Source organism: Haemaphysalis longicornis, unplaced genomic scaffold (genome assembly GCF_048455015.1).
Source record: "Haemaphysalis longicornis isolate Haplotype H1 unplaced genomic scaffold, Haemaphysalis longicornis Haplotype H1 scaffold_3, whole genome shotgun sequence".
NCBI classification, from domain to species: Eukaryota; Metazoa; Arthropoda; class Arachnida; order Ixodida; family Ixodidae; genus Haemaphysalis; species Haemaphysalis longicornis.
The window spans coordinates 36,647,960-36,671,346 of NW_027526335.1; the positions used below are offsets into that span (position 1 = coordinate 36,647,960).

The following is a 23,387-nucleotide window of genomic DNA, read 5'->3' on the forward strand; positions in this document are numbered from 1 at the left end:
TCTCACCCAATCACCACCATCTGGCACTGAAGCTGTCAAGCCCACACCTGCAGCCAGCCCTGTCCCTGAATGCCTTGCTCCTCCTTGTGTGCTCAAGCTGGACGTTGGCTCAGTTGGACACACACTGCTGGCACCAACTCGGGCTGGTCCTGCTCCTTCGTCCAAGTTTCTCTCACTGTTTTCCCACCAACCTTCTTTCATGACACGTGAAGGTTCTGTAACAAATTTTTTAATTCCAAAGGAAAGCACACGGTTTTCAATAGGGGGCCAGGATTAGCAACTTGGTTACACCGAGAGTTTCATTGAGGCTTATCCAGTCAACTGCTTCTCAATAATGGCCCGCATTGTACATGTTTCCCTGTGTGCCCCCTCCATAGCAGGGAAAAGCGCCCATTCTCTCGGTGCCACGGGTGGGTGGCTTTTGCGACTGCACAGGCTTGGAGTGAGACGAGCCCCACAAAGGTGGCTTTATTCACGGAGCGTGGCTCGAGGGCACCTACTGCTTGCCGCTGGGCGTGCCGATGAGGGGCGCCAGGCTGAGCAGGAGCAGGTGTCGGCGGTAGGCGTCCGTCTGGCGGAACTGCCGGTCAGTGCCGTGCAGCCGGTCGAGCACGCCGAGCACGCCAAAGTTCTGGTTGAAGCGCAGGTGGTGGTAGTCGTGCGCCTCGGGCGAGGGGAAGAAGGGCAGGTGGAAGCCCGAGTGGGCATTGAGCGAGGAGAGCAGCGCCACGCTGAACCAGAGCCAGGCGGTGGCCGGGTGCGAGCCCAGCAGCAGAACGCCCAGCAGGGGGGGCGCCAGGTTGCACAGCGCGTGCTCCACTGGGTGGCAGTACACCGCTGTGATGGCAATGGGCGCCGTCCACTCGTGGTGCCGCTTGTGCACGTGCCGGTACAGCCGCGGGTGGTGCAGCAGCCTGCAAGGTGCCCTCTCTGAATCTTTGCACGGGCTCACTAATTGTGATGCCACCAACAGCCAGGAACTTTCATTTGGGAGGAGGCTGAAGGCCACCACTAATTCAGTGCTGTGCTCAATTTTCACTGTTTACACGCAAAGGGAAACTGAAGTGAATTTGTCAAGCTCCCGTTTTTGCTTGCACTGCGTAGACTGGCTTAAATTATCACACTTTTCGTCGTTTATCCGGTTGACAAGTCGGTAATTATTTTATAAAGCTCGAAAGAAGAAAAACTACCATGCGCAGTCTGCGGCGGCCGCACTAACTAATCACTGTGACGTCGGGAGGAGGTGCACCATGATTGGACGATGCCCATGATTAGCATTTAAACAAGTTTCGGTTTCGGTTCTGCAAAACAACAAGCTTGACATCCGACGTTATCTGATGGGCATTCTCGATATCTCAGTAATCATCATACCACGCTTCTGCCAAGTTGTCGGCTGTAAAATGCCTAAGATAAGCCTCCCAGGACGGCTTGGAATCGTAGCAATCCCTAGCCGAGGCCTACGCAGTGGGTTAACGCCCTCCACGTCACCGCAGGCGCTCAAATGCCATGCGCTTTTCCCCCATATTTGGAGCTTGCCTCACTCATGCCTGCATTGTAAAAAGCCAGTTTGCACCAGGCCAAGGGTCTGGTGATTCTGGCCTGTGCCCACTGCCCGCAAGAAGTCGGTGCTCATGGCAACAGCACGCCAACGAGAACTCGCTAGTGCGTCAGTGTCAGTCTGCGCTTGCTCTGCGAACTCGCTCGTGGAGCAGTGAACGTTGCGGCCCAAAAATGGTGAACTGAGTATAGAAAACATAAGCCGAAAACGAAAAAATCAACTTAAGAGAGAGAGAGAGAGAGAGAGAGAGAGAGAGAGAGAGAGAGAGAGAGAGAGAGAGAGAGAGAGAGAGAGAGAGAGAGAGAGAGAGAGAGAGAGAGAGAGAGAGAGAGAGAGAGAGAGAGAGAGAGAGAGAGAGAGAGAACATATACCCTTGGGAATTCGAACTTGGAACTTGCAAAACAATATGCCTAGCGCTCCAGACCACTGGGCCACGGGCCAGCGCTGGGGGCGTTGAAAATATGAGGTATGTAATGTATAACCAGTTAACATTTTTATTTAGTTTTCGCATTTCAAGCAGCTTAAGTGACTATTTGTTGTATAGCGCTTGCAGTAAACGTCCCCCGAATTTCCAAAACATCTCACGTCTAGCAATTGCATTTCTTAGACGGAAAAGCGTTCGCAGGTGCGTAGTCGTGCTGCTGACCACTGTGCTTGTTCACCCAGTGAAAAAAGTGCTTCCTCCTCCCTAGTTTTATGCTGTACAGTAAAAGTTTCAGTTGATTTTATTTCCTTAGTACCTATATTAGCTTCGCTGACTTCTCCCACCTTCAAGTGGCCTTAGATTTTCCTACTAGCGTACCAGTCAGCGAAGCGGCGCATGTGCGCTTGTGCAGCGCTTGTGTGGAGCGACCTGGCCTTGGAGCAGCTTGATACAGTGCACAGACAAGCAAACTAAAGAAATGCACATTCTTCCATTCACATACGTGTCGAGGCTTAGTTTCAACTAAGCGAACGAATTGTGACAACCCATCGGCGGCCGGCGGACTAAAAGCTGTACCATAAACACCGGGCCGACTGACTCTGTCGGAAGGTCGGTGAGCCATGCAGTAGCGCAGTCAAGTCAAGTCATCTCCTTCTGACGTCACACGAAAACGCCACAGAAAATGGGCGAGGATGCAGAGAGGAGGACAGCATTTTCGAATTGATTTTTCTACTAAATAAATTCGTGTAAACGCACTCAGAGTGGTCGAAACATGGCCTGTGGACTCCGGACTACATTTTGCGCTAGTAATCCCGCAATGTTTACAAATCACTTCAGTGTCCCTTTAACCCTTTGAGGGTTTTCGCCGTACATGTACCGCGGCGGTTTTCCGTCCTGCAAGGTCTTTGCCGTACGGGTACGATTTCGAGCATCCGTTTGAAATTTCGCGCCATACTAACGATGCATGCTCCCTGGGAGGTGCTGCCACCTCCTGGGACTTACAAGAAGTGTTTGAAATTTGATTGTGCTACCTTCTTGCGGTGAAAAATAGAACTCTCTGGCTTCGGCGCGTTACGGCGTCTGTACGTGTCAACGCGTTTCGTGGTTTCAGTTTCGCCACGTGATCGCATCGGAGGCGCGCGAAACTTGACCGGTGCTCGCTATCAGGGGCGGCGGAAGTTGATTTCGATCTATATTGGCACTACTCTTATCTTGTTTATTACCCACGCTCACTAGGTATTCTTGCCCTCCTTGCTTAGAACTGAAGTAACCTAATCGGAGACTCCGTTGCGGGGGCGGCGAAAGTTGTTTTCTATCTATATTTGCGCTGCTATTAGCTTGTTTATCACCGGCGCGCATGAGTTATTCTCGCTCTCCTCGTTTACTGGGTTACCTTCGAGTTCTTCAGATGCACGGCAAAGCGGCGATATGGCCCAACGAACTGCTCGCTCTGATGACACCAACCGCGATGACTCTTCTGACTCTGAGTTTGCTCCTTTCACCGAGTCTGAATCGGAAGACAGTCTTTCTTCGGAAGAAGACAGCTCATTTTCGGACATGCGCTTTATGCGTGCAGACTGCGATAAGGCACTGTGCGTAGACCCGTGTTTCAAGGAATACCACACTCTGAAATACTATTGAACATTTTTCAGTTCTAAGTGATGCTGACCCCAAAATACTGTTCCTGATAATTTTTTACCATTTAATCCTGACTTTAGACATTTTGTACATTCGAAATCCGCAATAAACTAGTTTGACCACCAGGGAAAGTTTTTTTCAAAAAAATTCGACCCTCAAAGGGTTAAAGGGACCCTGACTCGAGCTTCGAAGACTGCAACCGCACACGCGCAACCGTTGGAGCGCTACAAAAGAAACATCCTCTCGCAAAAATTATTTCAAAGTGGTAAGTATTACCCAAGTTATCGTTCTCGAAGCTAGCTGTAAGGCCTCTGGCTTTCACTCTTTCTGCACGCCTGAAAGCGTTGTGAACACTACGAGCTGACCCGCACGGAGAAAGCCAAGAGAAAGCCAAGAGACTTTTCTCATCATATTTAATGGAAGAACAAGAATTCGTAATTCAGATCTAAAAATAAGTAAAAAAAAAGAAGTAAAAGAAGGAAAATGAGGTTTTTATGCAGCACAAAGCATAGTCTGGCAAGCTGCACACAAGATGCGGCAGCAGTGCATGTTTTTTAAATCCGGGTTTTGTGTTTGAGCAAAAAATAAACTTTACACGCAATGCTGTGTCTGGCCTCTCTGACCCCCCCAGCTTAGCGACAGCCCTGGCAGCGGCCGCACACACCCACCGGTGGCAGTAGTAGAAGGCGGCCTCCTCGATGAGCACGCAGACAGCCAGCTCAAAGAGCACCCACGGGAAGGAGGGCAGGAGGGGGCTGCGGTCGTAGCCGCGCCACTCGAGCAGCGCGTGGGCGGCCAGGGCGAAGGGCAGCCCAATGACCAGCTGGTTGAACAGCACCTGGCGCACCACGCGCCACACCTGGGCCCCCGACACCGGGTAGGGGGCCCCCGGCTGCATCTTGTAGCGCAGTAGGAAGGCCGGCCGCCCCGTCAGGTCCACGGCCGTGTACACGCCGCCCACCAGCCAGTACACGGCAAAGGTCAGCCCGAAGGTGCCCCACACGCCCCGGCAGAAGGCATCGCCACCAAACAGGGCCTCCACCGCCTCCCACCGGCTCTGCCAGAAGTCCCCCGAGGCGCCCCAGAATTGCTGCAGGTGCCTGCGCCCACCCACCACCGTCGTTCAGCTCCATTACTGCAATTTTACGAGGGGCACCGCCCGGGACCCAAGCAGCCTTGCTCACAGCACCCGAGGGTGCGTGAAAGCCCAATTTCCACATCTACCAGCCTCACCGACGATACAAGTAAGCCAAAAAGTACAATGGCATCTAAGACACTAAACCGACTAAACTGTGCTCCGACTGGTGATCACTCGCAAACAAGAATAACGAAATATATACTGTTACTCATGAGCCATCCACATTATGCATTTCAATGTTACTTGAGTAGAGGGCTCTACCAGTCTGTTATGAATCGGCCAACGCCGTATTTTCCCGCATCACTCCATGGCTGGGCGGCGAAGCCACCATGTGCACCTATCTGCCGTCAGGCGCCAGCGTGTCGGTGAATCATACTTTCATGTCTCGACATGCCGGGCCAGACGCCTCGCTTTGCAACGCGCCTCCGGCGGTTGCCAGCGGCACGCCCAGACTTGTTTCAAGGACGTGCGCCCCACAGCCGTCAGGCGCCAGCATGTCGGTGAGTCATACATTCACGCCTCGACATGCCCGGCTCAGACGCTTCGCTATCGGTGCGATCAACATTCGATAGCGCGCCCAGGCATGTTTCAAGGACACTCTCTCCCCTCTCTCGGACTCAACGTGCGCCGAGGCTACCGACGACTCACAAACTGTGGAAAGAGCGATGTGTGTGTCTGTGACGTTCGTGGCGTGTTGCTACTTGTTGGCGTTTTGACCGTTGCGGCTTTTGGGTATAAAATAGAAGCCGCCCAAGCGCTGAAATTCATTCCTGTTTGAGCAGCGAATCCATGTGGTCGCTCTGCTCGAGTCCTGTATTGTAACCTTGCCCGTCGGGGCATTGTTTTTTTGGCTTCGGCTCACCTCTCGCTATGAAGTAAACAGTTACGTTAGCCTACTGCTTCTGGACTTCTTCACGGCTGCAACAGCTAGAGCACTGCACGGGCCCGACCCGGCCCATAAGCCCGGGCCCGACCCGGCCCATAAGCCCGGGCCCGACCCGGCCCATAAGCCCGGGCCCGACCGGGCCCACGGGCCGGGCCGGGCTGCCCGAAGTCGATTATCAGCGGGCCCGGGCTCAATGCTGCGGGCCCGGGCCGGACTCGGGCTCGACGCCGTGGGCCCGAGCCGGGCTTCAATTCATAGGCACGGCCGTTAATAGGTCCGACGTGAAGTGTAGAAAAGAGCATTAAAATGAATATTCTTGGTTAATTTTTGCGCGCTTCTTGCTGTTATTTGTGCGCATTGTTTTAAAAACGTGTTTTGCTAGGTCTGATGGTCACTATACTGCAATTTTAATGACATTTCTTGTACTGCATCAAGATTTTATATTTTGGTGTATAACATATCAAAGATACAATTACAAGGAATGCCCAAGAGAGGGATGAATTAATTCAGATATCCTGGAGCTTTGCACCTATGTCTATGTATGTACACGTGTGTTTTAGATGTCGCACCAATCAAAATGCGGCTGCCGTGGTCCGGAATCAAACTCGCGTACCACAGAAACACCACCGCTTAACAATCACCGGAGGGGAAGAATTTCAACGCGCGTACATACTCGTTGATTCAAATGCGGATCAAAAAATTTAAGCCATACCAACTTATGGCCGAGACAACCACGTGAAGTTGCCAAGAGTCTGGTCTTCAAAGTTGATGGTGTCTCTCATGTTAGAATACGAGCTATTATTAAGTTGATGTGGCGTGAGCTGCAGACGGTGAAAGCTAAACTACGTGCACTTTTAAACCCTTATTTTTTGCGTTTCAGTTCATGACGTGCTTGTACAGACTAGATGCTCCGTCTGATCGCCCGGAATATAATAAAGAAACTTCCTTCAGCGCCAAAGACCGGACCTGGTCACACACGCGCGGACCCTCCCTACACCAAAAAAAATAAATCGCCGGGCCGGGTCGGGCCTGGGCTTAAGATGGCGGGCTGGGACTGGGCTCGGGCTAGGTGTTACGGGCCCGGGTCGGGCTCGGGCTTCGCGAAGCGGGCTCGGGCCTCAAAATCTGGCCCGTGCAGTGCTCTAGCAACAGCGGCTGGCCGCTCGCATCATACACGCTACCACTCGTATGTCGGAGGCCACAGAGCTCGGATCGGGTGCCCCCGCCCGGTCGCAACACTGTGCAGACAACAGACGGACTAGCAGAGACCATTGAGGAGAAAAAGGAAAAGAAAAGTAAAGTGGGCACATTCATTTCACTGGCAACTAACCAGGCAAGGAGGGTGGCTACATTTACTTCATTGGCCAGTAACAAGGCAAATTCAGTTCCTGAATAAATAGGCTATAGAATCTGACCTTTGGGAGAGATCCGGGCTCAAACGACAGTGCTGTTTGGTAAAAAATTACAACATATTTAGAGTGGTACATCATCATCACCATCTCCTCCTCCATTAAGGGTCCATGCAGACAAAATAGAAGTTTGTTTTATTCGAAAGATTTCGTGTTCTATAGTGCCCGCGCTTGCCCGAAAGCAAACAATGCTCTATTCAAATTAATCAATTTAAGTTAAAATATTTTTTCTCCCACCAAATCGTGTGTTTCCGTGATGTCTGCTATGACATCATATGTGCTGGGGCGCCTTGTTTACCGTTAGTCAAGCTAGATGGCGCCCCCATACCGTAGCGGGCCGTTTTCTGCCTTTGCTTTGTTTTTTACTGAATTTGTACCAGGCTTGTTTTTGTTAAGCTAGAAAATAATCGTTTCGTGAAACATGGTGTTTGCTCAACAAATATGGCGACATAAGACACTGTAACTTACGCCAATTGGCCAGTGTCATCTGAGACAACCCCAAAGTGCCGCAGTGTTGCGCGGCTAAAACAAGCATAGTGCACGCAGTACCAACAGCAGTACGCATCAGTAATTCTATGCTTACATGTACATTCGATTGATTGATTGTAGCTTTTAATGCGGCGACGCAACACAGGCAATGAGGCGCGCCGTAGTGGAGGGCTCCAGATTAATTTTGACCACCTGGGGATCTTTAACGTGCGTCGAAATCTCGTACACACAGGCGTTTTTGCTTTTTGCCTCCATCAGAAAATTACATGTACATTCGTAACTTCTACTATTTACCCCACCATTCTTACTGCTATAAGAAGAATGTGCCCGACATTTAAGCGCCAATAGCTCGTTCGGCAAGCTGATAAGCCCTGCCTAATTTGTGCTTGCTTTTGCCGGTCTCAGCCAATCGCAGAGCTGGCACATATGACATCACAGGTTTTGCTGCGGGAAATGAGCTAGTGGGTCGCATGGCCATTCCCTTTTCTTCCTAATTATATAGCTTATTTGAGCAAAGTTTATGTTAAAAGTGGGGTCAGTATGATTCTAACGAGGCAATCTTTCGAATGAACGAAACTTGTGTTTTGTTTGCATGGCGCCTTTAAAGGCGTATCTGGGGAAATACACAAGGGGGGAGCTGGCAGCTTACAAGTGATTGTAAGAACTATGGAAGAAAACAACACAACAACAAAAAGAAGACTACGCAAATGGGGGAAGGCAAAGGAAAACTGAATGAAGCAAAAGATGGCACACGAAGGCAGAATGGAGCGATGAAGCATTGTGTTTTAGTTTGTGTAAAATGGTGCGAGCTGCTGCTCTAGAAATACTACTGTTTTTGCTTAATGTCCTCGTGCTGGAAAATGGGGGCCACGAGTAGCACACGACACAGCAGAAGAAGACTAGTGTACAGGTGTTTGTCTTTTAACTGTAGAAAGTTCCATGCTATTATTTTTCTAGGCACGTTCCATTTGTCAATAAATTTCAACGAAATTTCACAAGAAACTGTGTGCAGCAATGGAGGACTTCATGCCCTCATCAAATGATATCCCTAGTTCCTCCACATGGGCTCTCACTCGGAGGGAGAAAGGAGTGGGTATCGATGGCCACGCTGCGTACAAAGGAGCAGACGAGATGTTTATGATAAAACTACATAGGCGATTTTTTTTATGGAGGTCGTGCGGTGTAAGACTGCTGGTGTTCAAGGCGCCACTTATCACATTCTGCATACAAACTTTCAACGGGGCTCATCTGGAAAGTTCCAGATGCAAGACGGAGCCCCAAGCGCCAGCACTAAGTCCAGCATTTTTGATGCAGTTTTACAGGAGGCAGACCCATAAACGACACTCCCATAGTCCAACCGTGAACCTACAAGGCTGGTAAAAACCCAGAGCAGTAGTTGTTAGTCTGCTCCATAGTTAGGCGTGGTATTTAAGGCATGGCACTAGATTAAAAACTACGATCATTAGTTTTTCATCAAGTACCACGCCTAAAAATTTGTGTTCCTTTCAAGGATTGATGATCTGTAAGTTTACCATCAGAATCAAGGTGGTTCCTACACCTCCTTGAAAGCGCAAAACAAGTACACCCTTCTGGATTTAGCTTAAATGCATTCCTGTCCGCCCAGTCAGCAAGTTTGTTGACACCAAGCTGGACTTGCCTCTTGCAAATGGACCAATCACAGGATTTAAAGGACATCTGAACATCAAGTACATATATAGAGCAAGAAATGGTTGGTGGCAATCCCTTCCCAAGTGAATTCATCATTATTATAATCAGCATGCAGCTCAAAACAGCCCCTTGAGGCACACCGTCTCTCATATGAAAGATATTTTTTGACATGTAGCTTGCAAGCGTATTCAGCATGTTGCCCGACAATCCAGAAGACTTAGTTTGCTAAGTATTCCATAGTGCCATGCAGCATCATAAGCTTTTCTAATATCGAAAAGTACCGTGATACAATGATATTGTTTATGAATGAATGCATCTTTGATGTAGGTTTCAAAGGCAACGGGATGGTCATTTGTAGATCGCCCCACCCTAAAGCCTGCCTGGAAGCTATTGAGAGGACCATTATACTCTAGAAAGTACGTGTCTCCTGTTAATCATCTTCTTAAGGAGCTCGCACAGGCAGCTTGACAGTGGAAAAGTGCCCCGAAAGACATATTTTGTTGTATAACAGGAGTAGTGTTTCAAGAGTGCCTGTAAGTAGGTGTTACATCATGGTGTGTGCGATGCTGTCTGGGCCTGGAGCTGAAGGCTTACACGTGCTCAGAGCAGCCCTTAGCTCATGAAGTGAAAACTCCCAAGTTATAGAAAGTGGTTGACCTGTTGTTATCACGTAAGGGCTTCTTTTTGGCAGACGTGTTGCATGAAACTCTTCATGTGGTGCGCAGAACTGGAAACGTGTTGGAAGTGTTGTGCACGTGTGCTAGCATGGTCTTCAAGTGTGTCCCCTGCTGTGCTGACCAGGGGCAGGCTATGTGCCTGCTGACCTACACGTTTCTGTATTCGCATCCAGACTTTGTGCGAGTCTGTGTACAAGTTTACGGATACGAGGAAGGTGCACCACGGCGCATGCACTTCCCAAGAGCCTTTGCTTGGCTAAAAGATATGAGAGTATCTGATGTGGGGTGCTGACGAAAGATACCCCCCGCCTTGTTCTGGGCCTCTCACGCCCGCCTACAGTCCTCGTTCCACCGGGGCCTCCCAGAGTTGTGCGGGGCACCGGCCTGAGGAATGGACTTTTCGGCAGCGGCGAGGATGTGCGCTTGAAAAGCTGGGCTGCCTACTCTCCAAGTAGGTGTGTTTGTTAAGTGCAGTTTAGATGCATCTCAGTTCGCTCTGGCTCCACTGAACTTTGTGGGATGGTGGACTATTTGGGCCTTTACTCATGTATGTTAGTGCAGTTGGGAAATGGTCACTACCGTACGAGTTTGTGCCCACCTCTCCTTGCAGAGATGGAGAGAGAACTGCTGAGCCAATACACTCAAACCTCGTTATAACGAAGTTGAAGGGTAGCCGCAATTATTTCGTTATATCAATTGTAACAGTTTATGGCAATGTATGCTCAGTTGGATGCACCCCTATACATAGCTTCCACGTGACGTCACCACCGCCCTTTCTTGAGCACTACTCCCAGGTTCCCAGCGCTGCTCGAGATAAGAGCCCTAGATAAGTTCACTGCTTTCCGCCGTCCACGCACTTCACCAACATGGCAGCTGTCGCGACGTCAGTGCAAGCTATGTATAAGCATGCAAAGAAGGAAATCGCCTTGCGGCTTACTGTACTGCTACGCGACCTGCATGTGAAGGAAATTGAATAGAAGACAAATATTTTGCTTGCTCAATGAACACACTGCGTAGTTTATTGTGCACTAGACACAGCTGGAAAAAAGTCTGTGATGCTTCTTTGTTTCAGACATTGCAAGCGAATGACTTCCTTTGCAGCGGTGGCCACCGCCGTGGTGACCACTGCTGCAAAGGAATTTTTTTCAGTGCCCATGGGCACTGAAGAAACAATGTAGGAGGTCAACCGCATCGAGTGTGTGCGACGACACTGGCACGTCGAACACGTGGGCATGGTAGACCATGCTTGCGTCAGTTTGTCCGGTGACATCTGCGACAATAGCACGTCGGCATCGACGTTGAGAGAGCCATACTCCTTGCTCCGCCCTGCTGACTGAGCGAGAAGGAGGCCTGGCTCGGACACGCGTGTCGACGCAGGAGTTTTACAACAGCGGCGCCAAACAAGTGTGGAACTCCGTGGAGCACTTCATGCACCACGGTGGGGTTTTTGTTGGGAGGGGAGACTAATACTGTTCCTTATATCCATTGACAGGTCTATTTTACTTTGTTACAACGAGGTTTCAAACGAATGGTTCTCTATGGAGATTTTAAGGGGAATTTCATTTCCTGTTACGTTATAACGAGGGTCGAGTGTAGTTAAGTCGAGGTGTGAGTAAGTGCTGTGTGACAAGTTATGGTACGTAAACTGTTTCTTATTAAAGAGGCATGCTCCTGATAAGAATCCTTCAATGAGGAGACCTCACATCTGTGTGAGAGGCGCCCCAGAGTGAGCTGTGAGTATTGAGGTCACCTACTAATGGTACAGGTAACTGATCTATCAGTCTCAAAATCAGAAGTTGATAGCCGTTGATCTGGAGGGATGTATATGGAGCATATTGTTATTAGCTATTAAGGATTATTGTTTGCATAGCAACAGCTTCAAGGACAGTGCTCAGAGTGATGGGTTGACGTGTGGGGTTCAGGGGTCTCCCTGTGACCTAGCTCACACTCGAGACTAAGCCGCCACGCTAGCTCAGCTGAACTGCACCACAAATCACTCTCTGGCATAGCGGTGGAGAACATCCAGGAACACACACAACAAAGGAAGGGCCAACGTCCATGTTTATTGTCATTCCAATAACGTACGCCGGGCGCGTCGCTCGGTCCCGATAAGGTCGTCTGGGCAGAGCAAGAGAAAGGAGTGAGGGGCAGACAAGGGGAGGCAAAATGGGAGCAACTGTACTCCCGTCTGAACTGCAGGATGTCCCAACTCAAAAAGAGGGCCTCGCTCAGTCGGTGCAGCTGGACCACCCCACCCGGTGTCCGGTCAAACCAGTCACGTGGGAGAGAGTGTTGTGACACACCCCACAGCGCGAGCGGGCGGCCACAGAGTGGAAAAGGAGGATGCCCCTTCTTCTGCCACCGCGGCGCCCGCAAGGAATAGACAACATGGCAGGTCTCCGATGTTCTCACGCATACTAAAGCTTTTTGGGCGACCAGGGCCACACGACTAGAAGAAGTTGTACACCTATTTCTGTCCTTCCTGAATACCAAATAACTGTTAATTAAGGAAGCTTGTATGTTTTTGTTTAAGTATGCTTCTTGTAAGCACATGACACTTGGTTGGCTGGCACACAGTAATTCGTATATGTACATCATCTAGATTTTTAAGAAGGTCACTGCACTTTCACTGTGTGATGTTCTTTCTGTCTTCCCATTGTACATTGTCAAGAGCGATTGGAATGCATGTTTACGTGCAGTATTTCGGGGCTGCAACTCTTGGAAGAAGTCTGTGTGTTTTCTGCATCCACTCCTTGCGCTGTGACGCAGGCAGGAATTGGGTGCTTGTACACCTATTTCTGTCCTTCCTGAATACCAAATAACTGTTAATTAAGGAAGCTTGTATGTTTTTGTTTAAGTATGCTTCTTGTAAGCACATGACACTTGGTTGGCTGGCACACAGTAATTCGTATATGTACATCATCTAGATTTTTAAGAAGGTCACTGCACTTTCACTGTGTGATGTTCTTTCTGTCTTCCCATTGTACATTGTCAAGAGCGATTGGAATGCATGTTTACGTGCAGTATTTCGGGGCTGCAACTCTTGGAAGAAGTCTGTGTGTTTTCTGCATCCACTCCTTGCGCTGTGACGCAGGCAGGAATTGGGTGCAATCCATTTCGTCATCTGATGTCCTCCCGTGTCTATCTCTCCATTCCCTCCGGTGTACTCGGGGTGTAAATGGAAGCACGGCTCTCGACGCTGGTGGCTGCCACCACAAACGCTGAAGCATGGGTACGCAGTGCAATGAAAAGTTGGTGCCACCTGGCTGCAGAGGCGGCACTTTGTTTGGGTTGTTCCTCCCCTTGGTCCCCCTGCTTTGCAGCAGTGCACTCAACTGCATATTTTCTCTGCTCGAGTGTCTCTGCGCAGCTTGTCAACACATATTTATCTTCATAGTTGCTGAATTGACATTTATAAAACACCAAAAAGAAATAATCGCTGCGCGATGGCCAAAGAACCGGCCAATGACGGCCGGTTTCAAGTACGGATGGGCAACCGGCCCGCTGTCTGAAAATAAAAATGATGGGACCAGTTAAAAACCAGGAAGGTGGCCACCCTAGTGATTCACGTGATGCAACCACAGTTGAAGTGGCCAGCAAGAAGTACTTGCCAGGTGAGTGTGTTGCGCCCGGCCAGCAGCACCACGAGCGCTGTACCCAAGATGAAGACGGAGCTCTTGAGCGACGACAGCAGCTGGCCTCGGGGCTCCTCTGCCAGCCGCTCCCCTGCTGGGCAGCAGCAGCACAAGCACCATCTACCATCGCGCAGCACCCCACCACGTCCACTCGGAAAAGGGCACGCCACCACATGCAGCACCAACTTCCCCAGGTGTTATTATACCTCCCCCAGCGATACTTCTGCTACCTCCATGGCCTTTCGAAGGCAGCCTCAGAAGCACAGGCAGTGCACGTGCCACGTTTAAAGAGGCCGAATCCGGACGTGAACATGCGGGGAACAGTGTCTTTGCTGACAAAGCAGGGGTCAGAAATCTCGCTCCTGCGGTGGGCGAAGAGAAACCCACATGGGAGCTCAGCTGTGCTCCGAGCAATGACTGCATAAACGGTACGTCAGCAGGCCCTTCAGCCTATTACAGGAAGGTGCCCATCTAGGCAACGGCATTGTGTTACAAGACAGACAAGGAGCAGCTTCGATGTGTGCATCCAGTGTCCTTTTACGAAGAAACTGCAGCTGCAATAAGTGCACATCCCGTCTCCCCCTGCCAAATTTCTGGGCTGCTGGGCAGTGGCCCACTGGCATGCACAAGGGAGGTCGCCCACTCTCGATCCCAATTGCTAAATACTGGCAACCAGCATTCATGCCATCGTCGCAAGCTACCCAGCAGCCCCTTGAGAGGTCTGCTCCCAGCACGATGACCAGGCCCTTTGCAAACTCCCTGAAGAAAGGCTAAAATGGACAAAACAATGGGACGGTCATGCCCATGGCATGCCAAATGTAGTTTCTTTTCTCTTCTCTTGGCCTTTCCCCTCCCAAAGTTCCTGGCTCCCCCGTTGATGCCGCCTGGGGCTGTGGTGTGGCTCTGTTGATATGCCTGCCTGGATGCTCTGGGTGAAGCAGCACACCCTGTGGAGACCCTTGAGGCTCCTCTTTAGGCTGTCGGCGCCTTCTGTTGCCCTGGTTGTTACCTTCCTCGATGGCGCAGTGATAACGCTCAGGATCACTGTCTGCACTCGGTTTCATTCTGACCAAACTCGTACACGGTGTATTTTTGTTACCATTAACAGCAATCATTTCGTGGAACACTGGGTATGCCTCGACAAACAGGGTCCCACAGTGGCAGTGACGCTTATGCCAGTTGCCAGTTGGCCACATGCTTAGTAGGTTTACACCTCCAAACAATTTTCTAATACCAAAGGTGTTGGGCTCACTGCGTGAGACAGATTTAATTATCCCCATGCCTGGATATACTCAACAGATGCTTCTCCCTTACCACCTACAGTGCTTCATGAGCACTTGGTCAGCAGCCATCCAAAACACAGGGCATGCGCACTTGTTATATGATGACCTAGCTCTTGAAACTGCGAGTCACAGGACTTTAGGCACTGACATGTTACTGACGAAAATTACCGACCCTCAAAACTGCTAGCTTCGTCAGGATGTACAGTTGAGCCCACTTACAACGAACTCGACCGCCACGCTGAATTTGTTAGTTATATCCGAAGTTCTTTATAAATGTAATAAAGGTTTTCTGCGCGTAAAATCATGGCATGCAAACAGCGGGCGCACTGACGTGGCCGCGGACATCACCTGGACGGTGCACAGCTATAACAGGGTGCTGGCTGCAGCCATGAAGCGAAGCTTGCCACTTGCCAGCCGGAATGAAACTCCCAGCCCAAAAGAAGTTAGAAAAGTGAAAAAAATAGCTCATAATATACGCATAAATGTCCTATAACTTGTTATTGGGGCCATGGCTATTCCTGGCTGACGGGTCAGCATTCACCATAAAGCTCAGGATCATCTCTGTCTACAAAAAATTGTCGTCGACTTGGACACATCATACTTCTTATTCAGGTCACAATTTTTTGCTCTCTGCGTAAAATCTTTCACAATGCCCAAAGAGAGAAAAGGGCACGTGCTTCATGTTGCTTGTTTTTTTTTTTTTTTAAACTTTCCCCTCGATTGAACTGGAGAGAAAAGCACGAGCAAGCATGAATGGGGACTGCCGAAATTCATGCGTAGCTAAATTTGTGGCCGTACAAAATCCGTTTCGCCGATTTGTCCATCCACAGACAGGCTGACTGGGAGAAATGCATGTGCCTCACAAGTGTTCGAAGTGTCAACGCCAGTTTTCTGCAAGTTTGTCATTGTCTCCCCTATTGGAAAGTACGTAACAGCAAATAGGAAAAACTGTTCCTGTTACACAGTACTGTCAACTGCCTGGACCCTACCACGCATGCGCAGAACCATACCGTAAACCGGAGCAACAAGGCAGGACGATCCCGTTATCTCATGTGAGAAACGAGAAACCATGAGAATGTCACCATTTCAGCTTCCTCCCATCCCACCGTCGGGCGAACGTTGGTCAGGCGGGCGTTGAGCTGCTTGAGCCATTCAAGCTCACGGCACGCACAAAGCAGCCTGTTCGAGTGTGCAAGGAACCACATACAACTCATGGATCCGAACAAATCGTAACAGATCACTGTAACGAGGATCAACGACAGCACTGCATGAACGCGAAGTCAATTCGCCTGGCTCAAGTTACCGCACCACACATGCAAAGATACGTCGGCAATGTGACGCCGGCACAGACGGGGAGCGAGCGCTCGTATGTGCCCAGCAAACAGTGGCCGCAGTTATTATCTCGCGCTGCATCGCTAACAATTGTTTTCAGCTCTTTCGTGGCATGGCGACAAGACAAGCGTGAGAGTGAGGAGAGGGCAGCATACCGCAGTGGGACACACACCCTCGCTCCCAACCCCTCTACTGTGCATGTCCGTCTCTTTTCCCCTGCCGCTGCCAGGTGACGGCGCCGGTATCTTCGGCCGTGCCTTCCACGGTTCATATTTCAACTGTCCATGACTGTACATACTTAGTTTGATAACAGGACACAGAGGAGGTGACACGGCACATGACGCCTCCTTTGTGTCCTGTCCTAGTGCTGTTATCAAACTAAATAATGGTAGCGCATTTACTGTAGGGATGTGCAAACAGTTTCTAAAAAAAGACCCACCTGTCTACTTCGACAGTGCTCACGCGCATGCAAGTAAAGCATGCCCTGCCAAATTATGAAACAGATTGGGGAAGCCATTTTTTATGAATGCACTTCCTGATTTTCAAGGGAAGATGTTGCCTATTGAAACAAGGGTTAGCTGCGCAAAGGTTAAGAATGGAAGGAACATACAACGATTAGAGTGCACTTCTAAATTCCTTTCGTCTTAACTTCTCGCGCAGTTTACGCTTCTATCGGTATGAACCAACTAGCCCCCCAAATTTTAATGCTGTCTCTCTCTCTCTTTCCCAATCTCTCAACGTACTCAACAAGAAAGTAGGCACAGAGGCGATGTTTAAGAACACCCTAGAGATTCTTTGAGTAAATACGGAATGTATTAATACTTGCCGTATTTATTCTATATGCCGTACTCTACATGCTATATTTACTGTGTCTCTATAAAGAATTCTTTATAGAGAATTATAAAAAGCATCAAGTCTCAAGAATGACGAGAGAGTGAGAAGGAAGGGGGATGGACCGACTTAGTTTTTTTGAACCAGGCCTTCAGCAATGTGACTCCAGCCCGACTGGGGGGTACTGGGAAGAGGGGGAGGTAAAAATCCCTGTGTAGTGTGTTGCCTCAATGCATGCTGTGACGGTCATGTCGCGTTCGTTATTCGTGGTAATGCGGCAGTGGGCTCGACTGTAATTACTTTCTGAATTTTACTACTCTGAGTGCACTAGATGGGGCATGCGGGCAAAATTTTTGTGTTGTGCGTTCTGTCAACAGAAGGAGCGATAACGCGGCCAATGCTGCTCCCCTCACGCACTATTGAAGGGAGCAGCATTGGCCGCGTTGCCATGGATACAAGTCAAGCGCGGCGCGCCAGCTGCTGTCACCCGCGGCCGCCTGTACAAGTCGCAGAATCGCGCAGAAAGAATTAAACGGCAATGACCAAATGTCGCCACTGGTGGGTAAAGAACTGGGCGGCAGGCCACGGTGTACATGCGAGAATTGTGGCGTTGCAAACATTCCGGGACCGAGCCTAACGATCGTTAGGATGTCAGGGACAAGATACGAGATCCACCGATTAATGTCGAATAAATTTCTATTTCCCGCACGCTTTACCCCTACCAATATTGCCGTGACAAATCGCAGAGAAAGCGTTGTCACTGCATAGGCATGAGCAGATTTTATCCGCCCCCAACAAGATCTCGGATAAAGTCCACCGAGGAACAAAGCAATTGCACCATTGAAAGCTGGTCCAACACGCGCAGCTTACCTTGCTGTTTCTCCAGCATTGTGCGCGCACGCTCCAAGTGGGCAAAGAGCAGAAAACTGAGGCTCCCTCAAGAGAACAGCGACTTCGCAAAGAAAAGTTGACTCGGGACGATACTCGTGACAGGCTGCGTCATGTGGCACCTGATCATTGTCAACACCGTTAGGTCCATCAGCTGACCGTCGCCGCTGCTACAGTGTACTAGAAGGGTAAAGTCAGTAAAGTACACCCAGTACCTGCTGCGTCAAATGACTCACATGACCGAAGCATAGAGCCATGGAGGAAAGAATGCATAGAGCATAGAGGACCGAAGGACTGAAGATGGATATTGACGGTGATGATGATGATGATGATTAAAGGCCTCCCCTTTGAATCGGGGTGATGGCGTGCGCCATCTAGCCTATCTTAGTAGTTTGAATTTAAATTTAGTCCCTCAACTCGGATTTCTTTTTACTTCTGCCCTGCCGCTACCCCTGGCTGCGATGTTATTTTATCGACTTCCCTGCTTTTTTTCCACCAATGCTCTAGCCGCTGCTTAGTAATACCTACTGCTGACCAGTTAATGTTTCCATCTATTGCGAAGCCCAGTGCCTCAGGAAGTAGGACTTTTCCCCCAATTCTATCCGGCTGAATCTTTTGGCATCCTATTACTATGTGGTCGATTGTTTCTTTATCCCTGCCACATACAACACATGTCTCATCCTGGGACGAATATTTGCTCATGTAAGTTCGAGTTCTCAAGCAGCCAGCCCGCGCCTCAAAGAGCAACGCACTACCTTTATTGTTGTCATAAAAGTTCTCTTTCCGGATCTCTTTTTTGCTTGCTTTGTAGATTCCCAGCGATCCCTTCTTTTCCATCCTCTCTTTCCACATGAGCGTCTCTGTTTCCTTCACTTGCTTTTTAACTGCCCCCCCTTGTTTATTTGCCGCGGTCAAGGTATATTTATACCCCTGTCACACGCGCCAACCTAATGTCATTTTAGACGAATGAGATTCGTTTCAAATGACATTCGTTTTCTGCATAGGTGCTACACGAACAAACCAAATTTCATTTACGTGTGATGTCAATGGCAATCGGTAGTATTCTTGGCGCACTCGAAATTGCATGGAATGATGATGTAATCCAGATAAGCGTTTATACTTTGAGAAAAAGTATCTAAAATGCTTTAGCATGCGTTATGCGCACTCTTTTTAGGCCGTAATTTGTTGCATTAAGTCATACGAAGCCAAGACAAATAACAAGCAGATCCGCCATGATCCATACCGCAATTTGTCCACAAACATGGCGGCGCGCGGGGACGACGCCGCGATGAGCGACGTGAAAAAGGCTGTCGCCGAGCGAACGTCTCGCTCTCGGACCATTGCGTGCGTTCGTTTGGGTTTCCCGCGGCATTGCGGGCGCGCGCATTTTCCGTCCCCATGCCGACGGCAGCCATGTTGAAATGGTTGAAAGTTGGAAAAGCCGGGAACCCATGCGGTCACACTGAAAGCAGAAGTAATTCATTCAAAGTGCTCAATAAAGCAAGCGAAAGCTTTTAAAACAGGCAAGATCAAATAAAAAGTGGCAAACAATAAGTTTCTTATTTTTTTAATATATTTTTTTCTGGTCTTCTGCTGTTGAGAGTACGCAGTTGGTCCGAATTCACAGTCGAATGAGTTCTCTGGACTCATTCGGTACCGAATGTCATTCGCAGCGAATGTCATTAGACTGAGCCCGTGTGACAGCAGACGAATGTCATTTGAAACGAATCTCATTCGTCTAAAATGACATTAGGTTGGCGCGTGTGACAGGGGTATTAGTCGCCAGCTTTCGCGTCCTCTTCCGCCATTGGGTGTCCACACTTTTAAGGTACACTTACCTGTGCACTCTGGCTGCCCAGTTCTTCTCATCTAAATGTCTAAGTCGCTCCTCAAAACGTATCTTACTTTGCGCTTCCCTCGCCTCAAATGAAGCCCAACCCATATCGCCTTGTACCGCCTCATTTGTAGTCTTACTGTGAGCTCCCAGTGCTAATCTGCCGACTGCCTTTTGGTTAACCTCCAGTCCCGACAGGATATCGGACTTTAGGCATAATACGGCGTTAGAGAACGTGAGCGCCGGCACCATTACCCCTTTCCAGATGCCTCGCACTACCTCGTACTTATTGTAACCCCAAAGTGCTCTATGTTTCATTACTGCTGCATTTCGTCTCCCTTTCAGTTTGAGGTGTTCTTCATGGGCATTCAGGTAGCTTTTTCCGTCATTAAGCCAGATCCCCAAGTATTTGTACTTATTTACTAATGGTATGGCCTCCTGTTGAATTCTTATTGGTGCTGTATGATCTTCCTCGTTGAACACCATGACTGCAGATTTCTGTGGGTTAAAATGTAGGTCTAGGTACGTTGCCTCATCACCACAAATGTCGGCCAGTTTTTGAAGGTCTTCCGCATTATCTGCCAGCAACACTATATCGTCCGCGTACATCAATCCCGGAATCCGTTGCTCCACCAACTCTCCATTGCTTCGGTACGACAAGTCAAAGCCTAATCCACTCTCCTCTAATCGTCTTTCCATTCCTCTAATGTACAGTGTGAACAGCAATGGCGAAAGGGGGCACCCCTGCTTTAAACCTCTTCTAATGTATACGGGCTCTGTGCCTGTACGCCCTTCCCATGTAATATGCGCCTTGTTATCCTGATATATTGCCCTTAGCAGCCCCACAAAATCTGACCCAATCCCCTCTTCTTCCAGTATATGCCATAGCAATCCCCTATCTACGTTGTCATAGGCTCCCTTTATGTCCAGAAACAGTAGCCATGTTGGTCTGCCCTGTGCTGCCGAAATTTCGATGGTCTGGGTTATTATGAAAATATTGTCTTCTAAGCGTCGGCCCGGCCTAAATCCATTTTGCAGTTCCCCTAAAATACCGTTACTTTCTACCCACTTCAACAACTCGACTTTGATGGCTTGTATAGCTAATCTATAGAGCACTGACGTGACTGTAATCGGCCTGTAAGAGCTCGCCTTGTCCTTCTCTCCCTTGCCTTTATAAATCAAACTCATTCTGCTTTCGCGCCATTGCGTGGGAATCCTCTCGGATTTTATAGCGCGCTCGATGGCTCTATACAAGTGCGTCTTTCCCGCTGGTCCCAAATGGTTGATAATCTCTATTGGGATACCATCCGGTCCTGTTGCCGTACTTTTGGGAACACTGTGTTCTGCCTTTTTCCAGTCCAAAAATTCGATATTAAATTCTTTATCTGTCGCTCTTCTATTGGCCACATGTGTCCGGGTAGCCGATATCTCGCGTGTTTGGCCGAAAGTATTTGCTATGACTCCATGTAGGTATTTTAAAGCGCTGTCCCCCAGAAGAACGTTACCGTCCCCGTCCTGTATCCGAGTCTGCACCTCTTTAGTCGTTGTTCCCAATGCTTTTAAATGATTCCAGAATTTTTGGGGGGCGCTCTTATCCTTCTTACGTATACCTGATACCCATTTCTCACTCGCAGTTTTAATCTTTGCTTGTACTAGTTTTTGCACCTCAAATTTCTTTTCTCGGTACCGGCTCCACCGTAACTGCACCTCTTCATCCTGATATCCCATTTGTTTTGCCTTTCTGTGCAATCTAGAAGCCCGTTGTCGCTCTTCAATAGCCAGTTTAATTTCCTTGTCCCACCAGCTTTGTGGTTTCCTTTTACCCCTCCAGCGGTTTTGTTTCCTTACGTTATATATTTCCTTCTGTATACAACTCACAACCTCGTCATATTCCCACACCTTCGTGGGCTCGGCCTCTAATTCTCTTTCGATGCTATTGACAATGTCTGCTACCTGCTTTTCGCTCAATTTCGGGAGCCCAACCTCCGGTGTTTCCTGCCTAGCCCCTCCACTGTCAAATTTCAGGATTATACGCCTGTGGTCGCTGCCCAGGCTGTTTTCTCCTTCATCTATCGTCATTTGGTTTAACCGCTCGTACGTGTGCTCCGAGACCAGGCCGTAGTCTATGCAAGACTGTCTATTGCCGCTTTGCCACGTTATCTGCCCGTCGCATTTATGCTCCCGGTTAACTATTACTAGTTGCTGTTCTTCACACATATCTAGAACCATCGAGCCGTTATAGTCCGTATATCCATCTAGATCCTCAATGTGGGCATTTAAGTCGCCTACTAATATCACCTCGCCGGATTCTTTAAATTTCTTTATGTCCTTCCTGAGGCAGTCCACCAACTCTTTATTTTGTTCTCTGGCGTCATTCCCTGTCCACAGATAGGCCACTCCCACCCGTGTCTTTTTTCCACCCACCGTTCCACAAACCCATAAGTGCTCCTTACAGCACTGATTCTCCCTTTGCCAATTCCCTCCTCGCCTAATCAACATGCCCACGCCCCCACCTTTCCTCTCTCCCGCTGCCCTGTTGCACCCCACCCATACGTAGTCATCCATCACTGGTGGCTCCTCCATATCTCTCAGGTGGGTTTCAGTCAGGGCGTACACGTCAATTTCTTCTTTCTCGAGTTGGGTTTGTATCTCAATCCATTTTTCCCGCTTGCGGCCGCCTTGCATGTTTATATAACTAATTTTAGTTCCACGGTTTATTTTCCTTTTCTTTGCTTTACGTTTCCGCCGCCATGCATCAGTGCCCCCTCCCTCCTGTCCTTCGCTACCGCCTCCACTCAGTCCGCCTTCTTCTTGAACGTTCGGGGCCCCCCTAAAAAAGCCACTGCGCGGGCTGCCAGTCGGTGCCCTACAGGCTCAGCTAGACGGCCACTGAAGTGTATGCCGTCGAACACAAACGCCCCGTTGCGGCCCGCACGGACCAGGTCCCGGTTCAGGTTGACCACCTCAAACTTCATCGTTTTACCCAGGGTCCAAAGCTCCCTGTTTGCCGCAACCACCGCCCTTTCTACGTGGACCCCTTGTTTCTGCACCTCCGGCACCGTGCAAACCGCAATCTGCACATCCTCCGAGACCGCCCTCAGCTCTGTGACCCCCTTCGCAATCTGCTTTGCGAACCCTCCCCCGCGTCCCTGCAACACATCGTTCACACCCCCCATTATCACTACCAAGCTGCGGTCCTCCATTCTATCCCACAGTTGCACCTTTGCCTGTTGTATTACTTCCCCGACTCTTTTTCCGGGAAGCTTACTCACCTTCACGCGTTCGTCGTCTCCCACCCTCCCCTTAATCACCTCTCCCACCCTGGCCATGTTGGAGTCGCCGACAACTATGACTTGGCGCCTCCTCTCGCCTTTAACCGGCCCTTTTGCAGGTGTTCGGGGGCTACTGTGGTTGACCACGGCAGCAAACGACCTGGCTGGCGATCCACCACTTTCCGGCGAAGCCTCGGTGCTTTCTTTGCGACCCGAGTCCGCTCGGCGTTGACGGACACCGCTCTTGCGAGCAGCATCAGTCGCTCCCTGTGGCTCTGCTTCCTTGCCGGCGTGCCGCTCATCGTGCTGATGCCGCGCACTCACGTCATCTCCTACCGCCGGAGTGACGAGCTCTTCCACCCGCTTTTCCAACTGGGCCTGCCTTTCTCGCGCTTCGCCCAGCTCGGCCATCGTGCGCACCAACT

At 49.7% G+C, this 23,387-nt stretch overlaps 1 protein-coding gene across 2 annotated transcripts; it reads right to left on the reverse strand.

Annotated features, from left to right (window-relative positions):
• Positions 1-213: 213 nt before the first annotated feature.
• LOC144174303 (fatty acid hydroxylase domain-containing protein 2-like) lies at positions 214-18,056 on the reverse strand. Of its 2 annotated transcripts, none has more exons than XM_077702930.1 (4): positions 17,839-18,056; positions 13,499-13,616; positions 4,289-4,720; positions 214-914 (listed from the first exon to the last, which is right to left on the reverse strand). In XM_077702930.1, exons 1-4 carry the CDS (start codon positions 17,855-17,857, stop codon positions 497-499), a joined length of 987 nt encoding a protein of 328 aa, XP_077559056.1. In that variant the 5' UTR covers positions 17,858-18,056; the 3' UTR covers positions 214-496. The 2 variants fall into 2 exon arrangements, with proteins under 2 accessions (XP_077559056.1, XP_077559057.1); XM_077702931.1 differs by having other exon boundaries at positions 13,499-13,613; positions 17,839-18,055.
• Between the last annotated feature and the right edge of the window lie 5,331 nt (positions 18,057-23,387).

Excerpts from the sequence above, each read along its gene's own strand:
- LOC144174303 (XM_077702930.1), bottom strand. Across the intron at positions 4,721-13,498 it reads GGGCGCAACACACTCACCTG|GCACCTGCAGCAATTCTGGG; the intron begins GCAAGTACTTCT and ends GGGTGGGCGCAG. Across the intron at positions 915-4,288 it reads GCCTTCTACTACTGCCACCG|GCTGCTGCACCACCCGCGGC; the intron begins GTGGGTGTGTGC and ends GGCACCTTGCAG.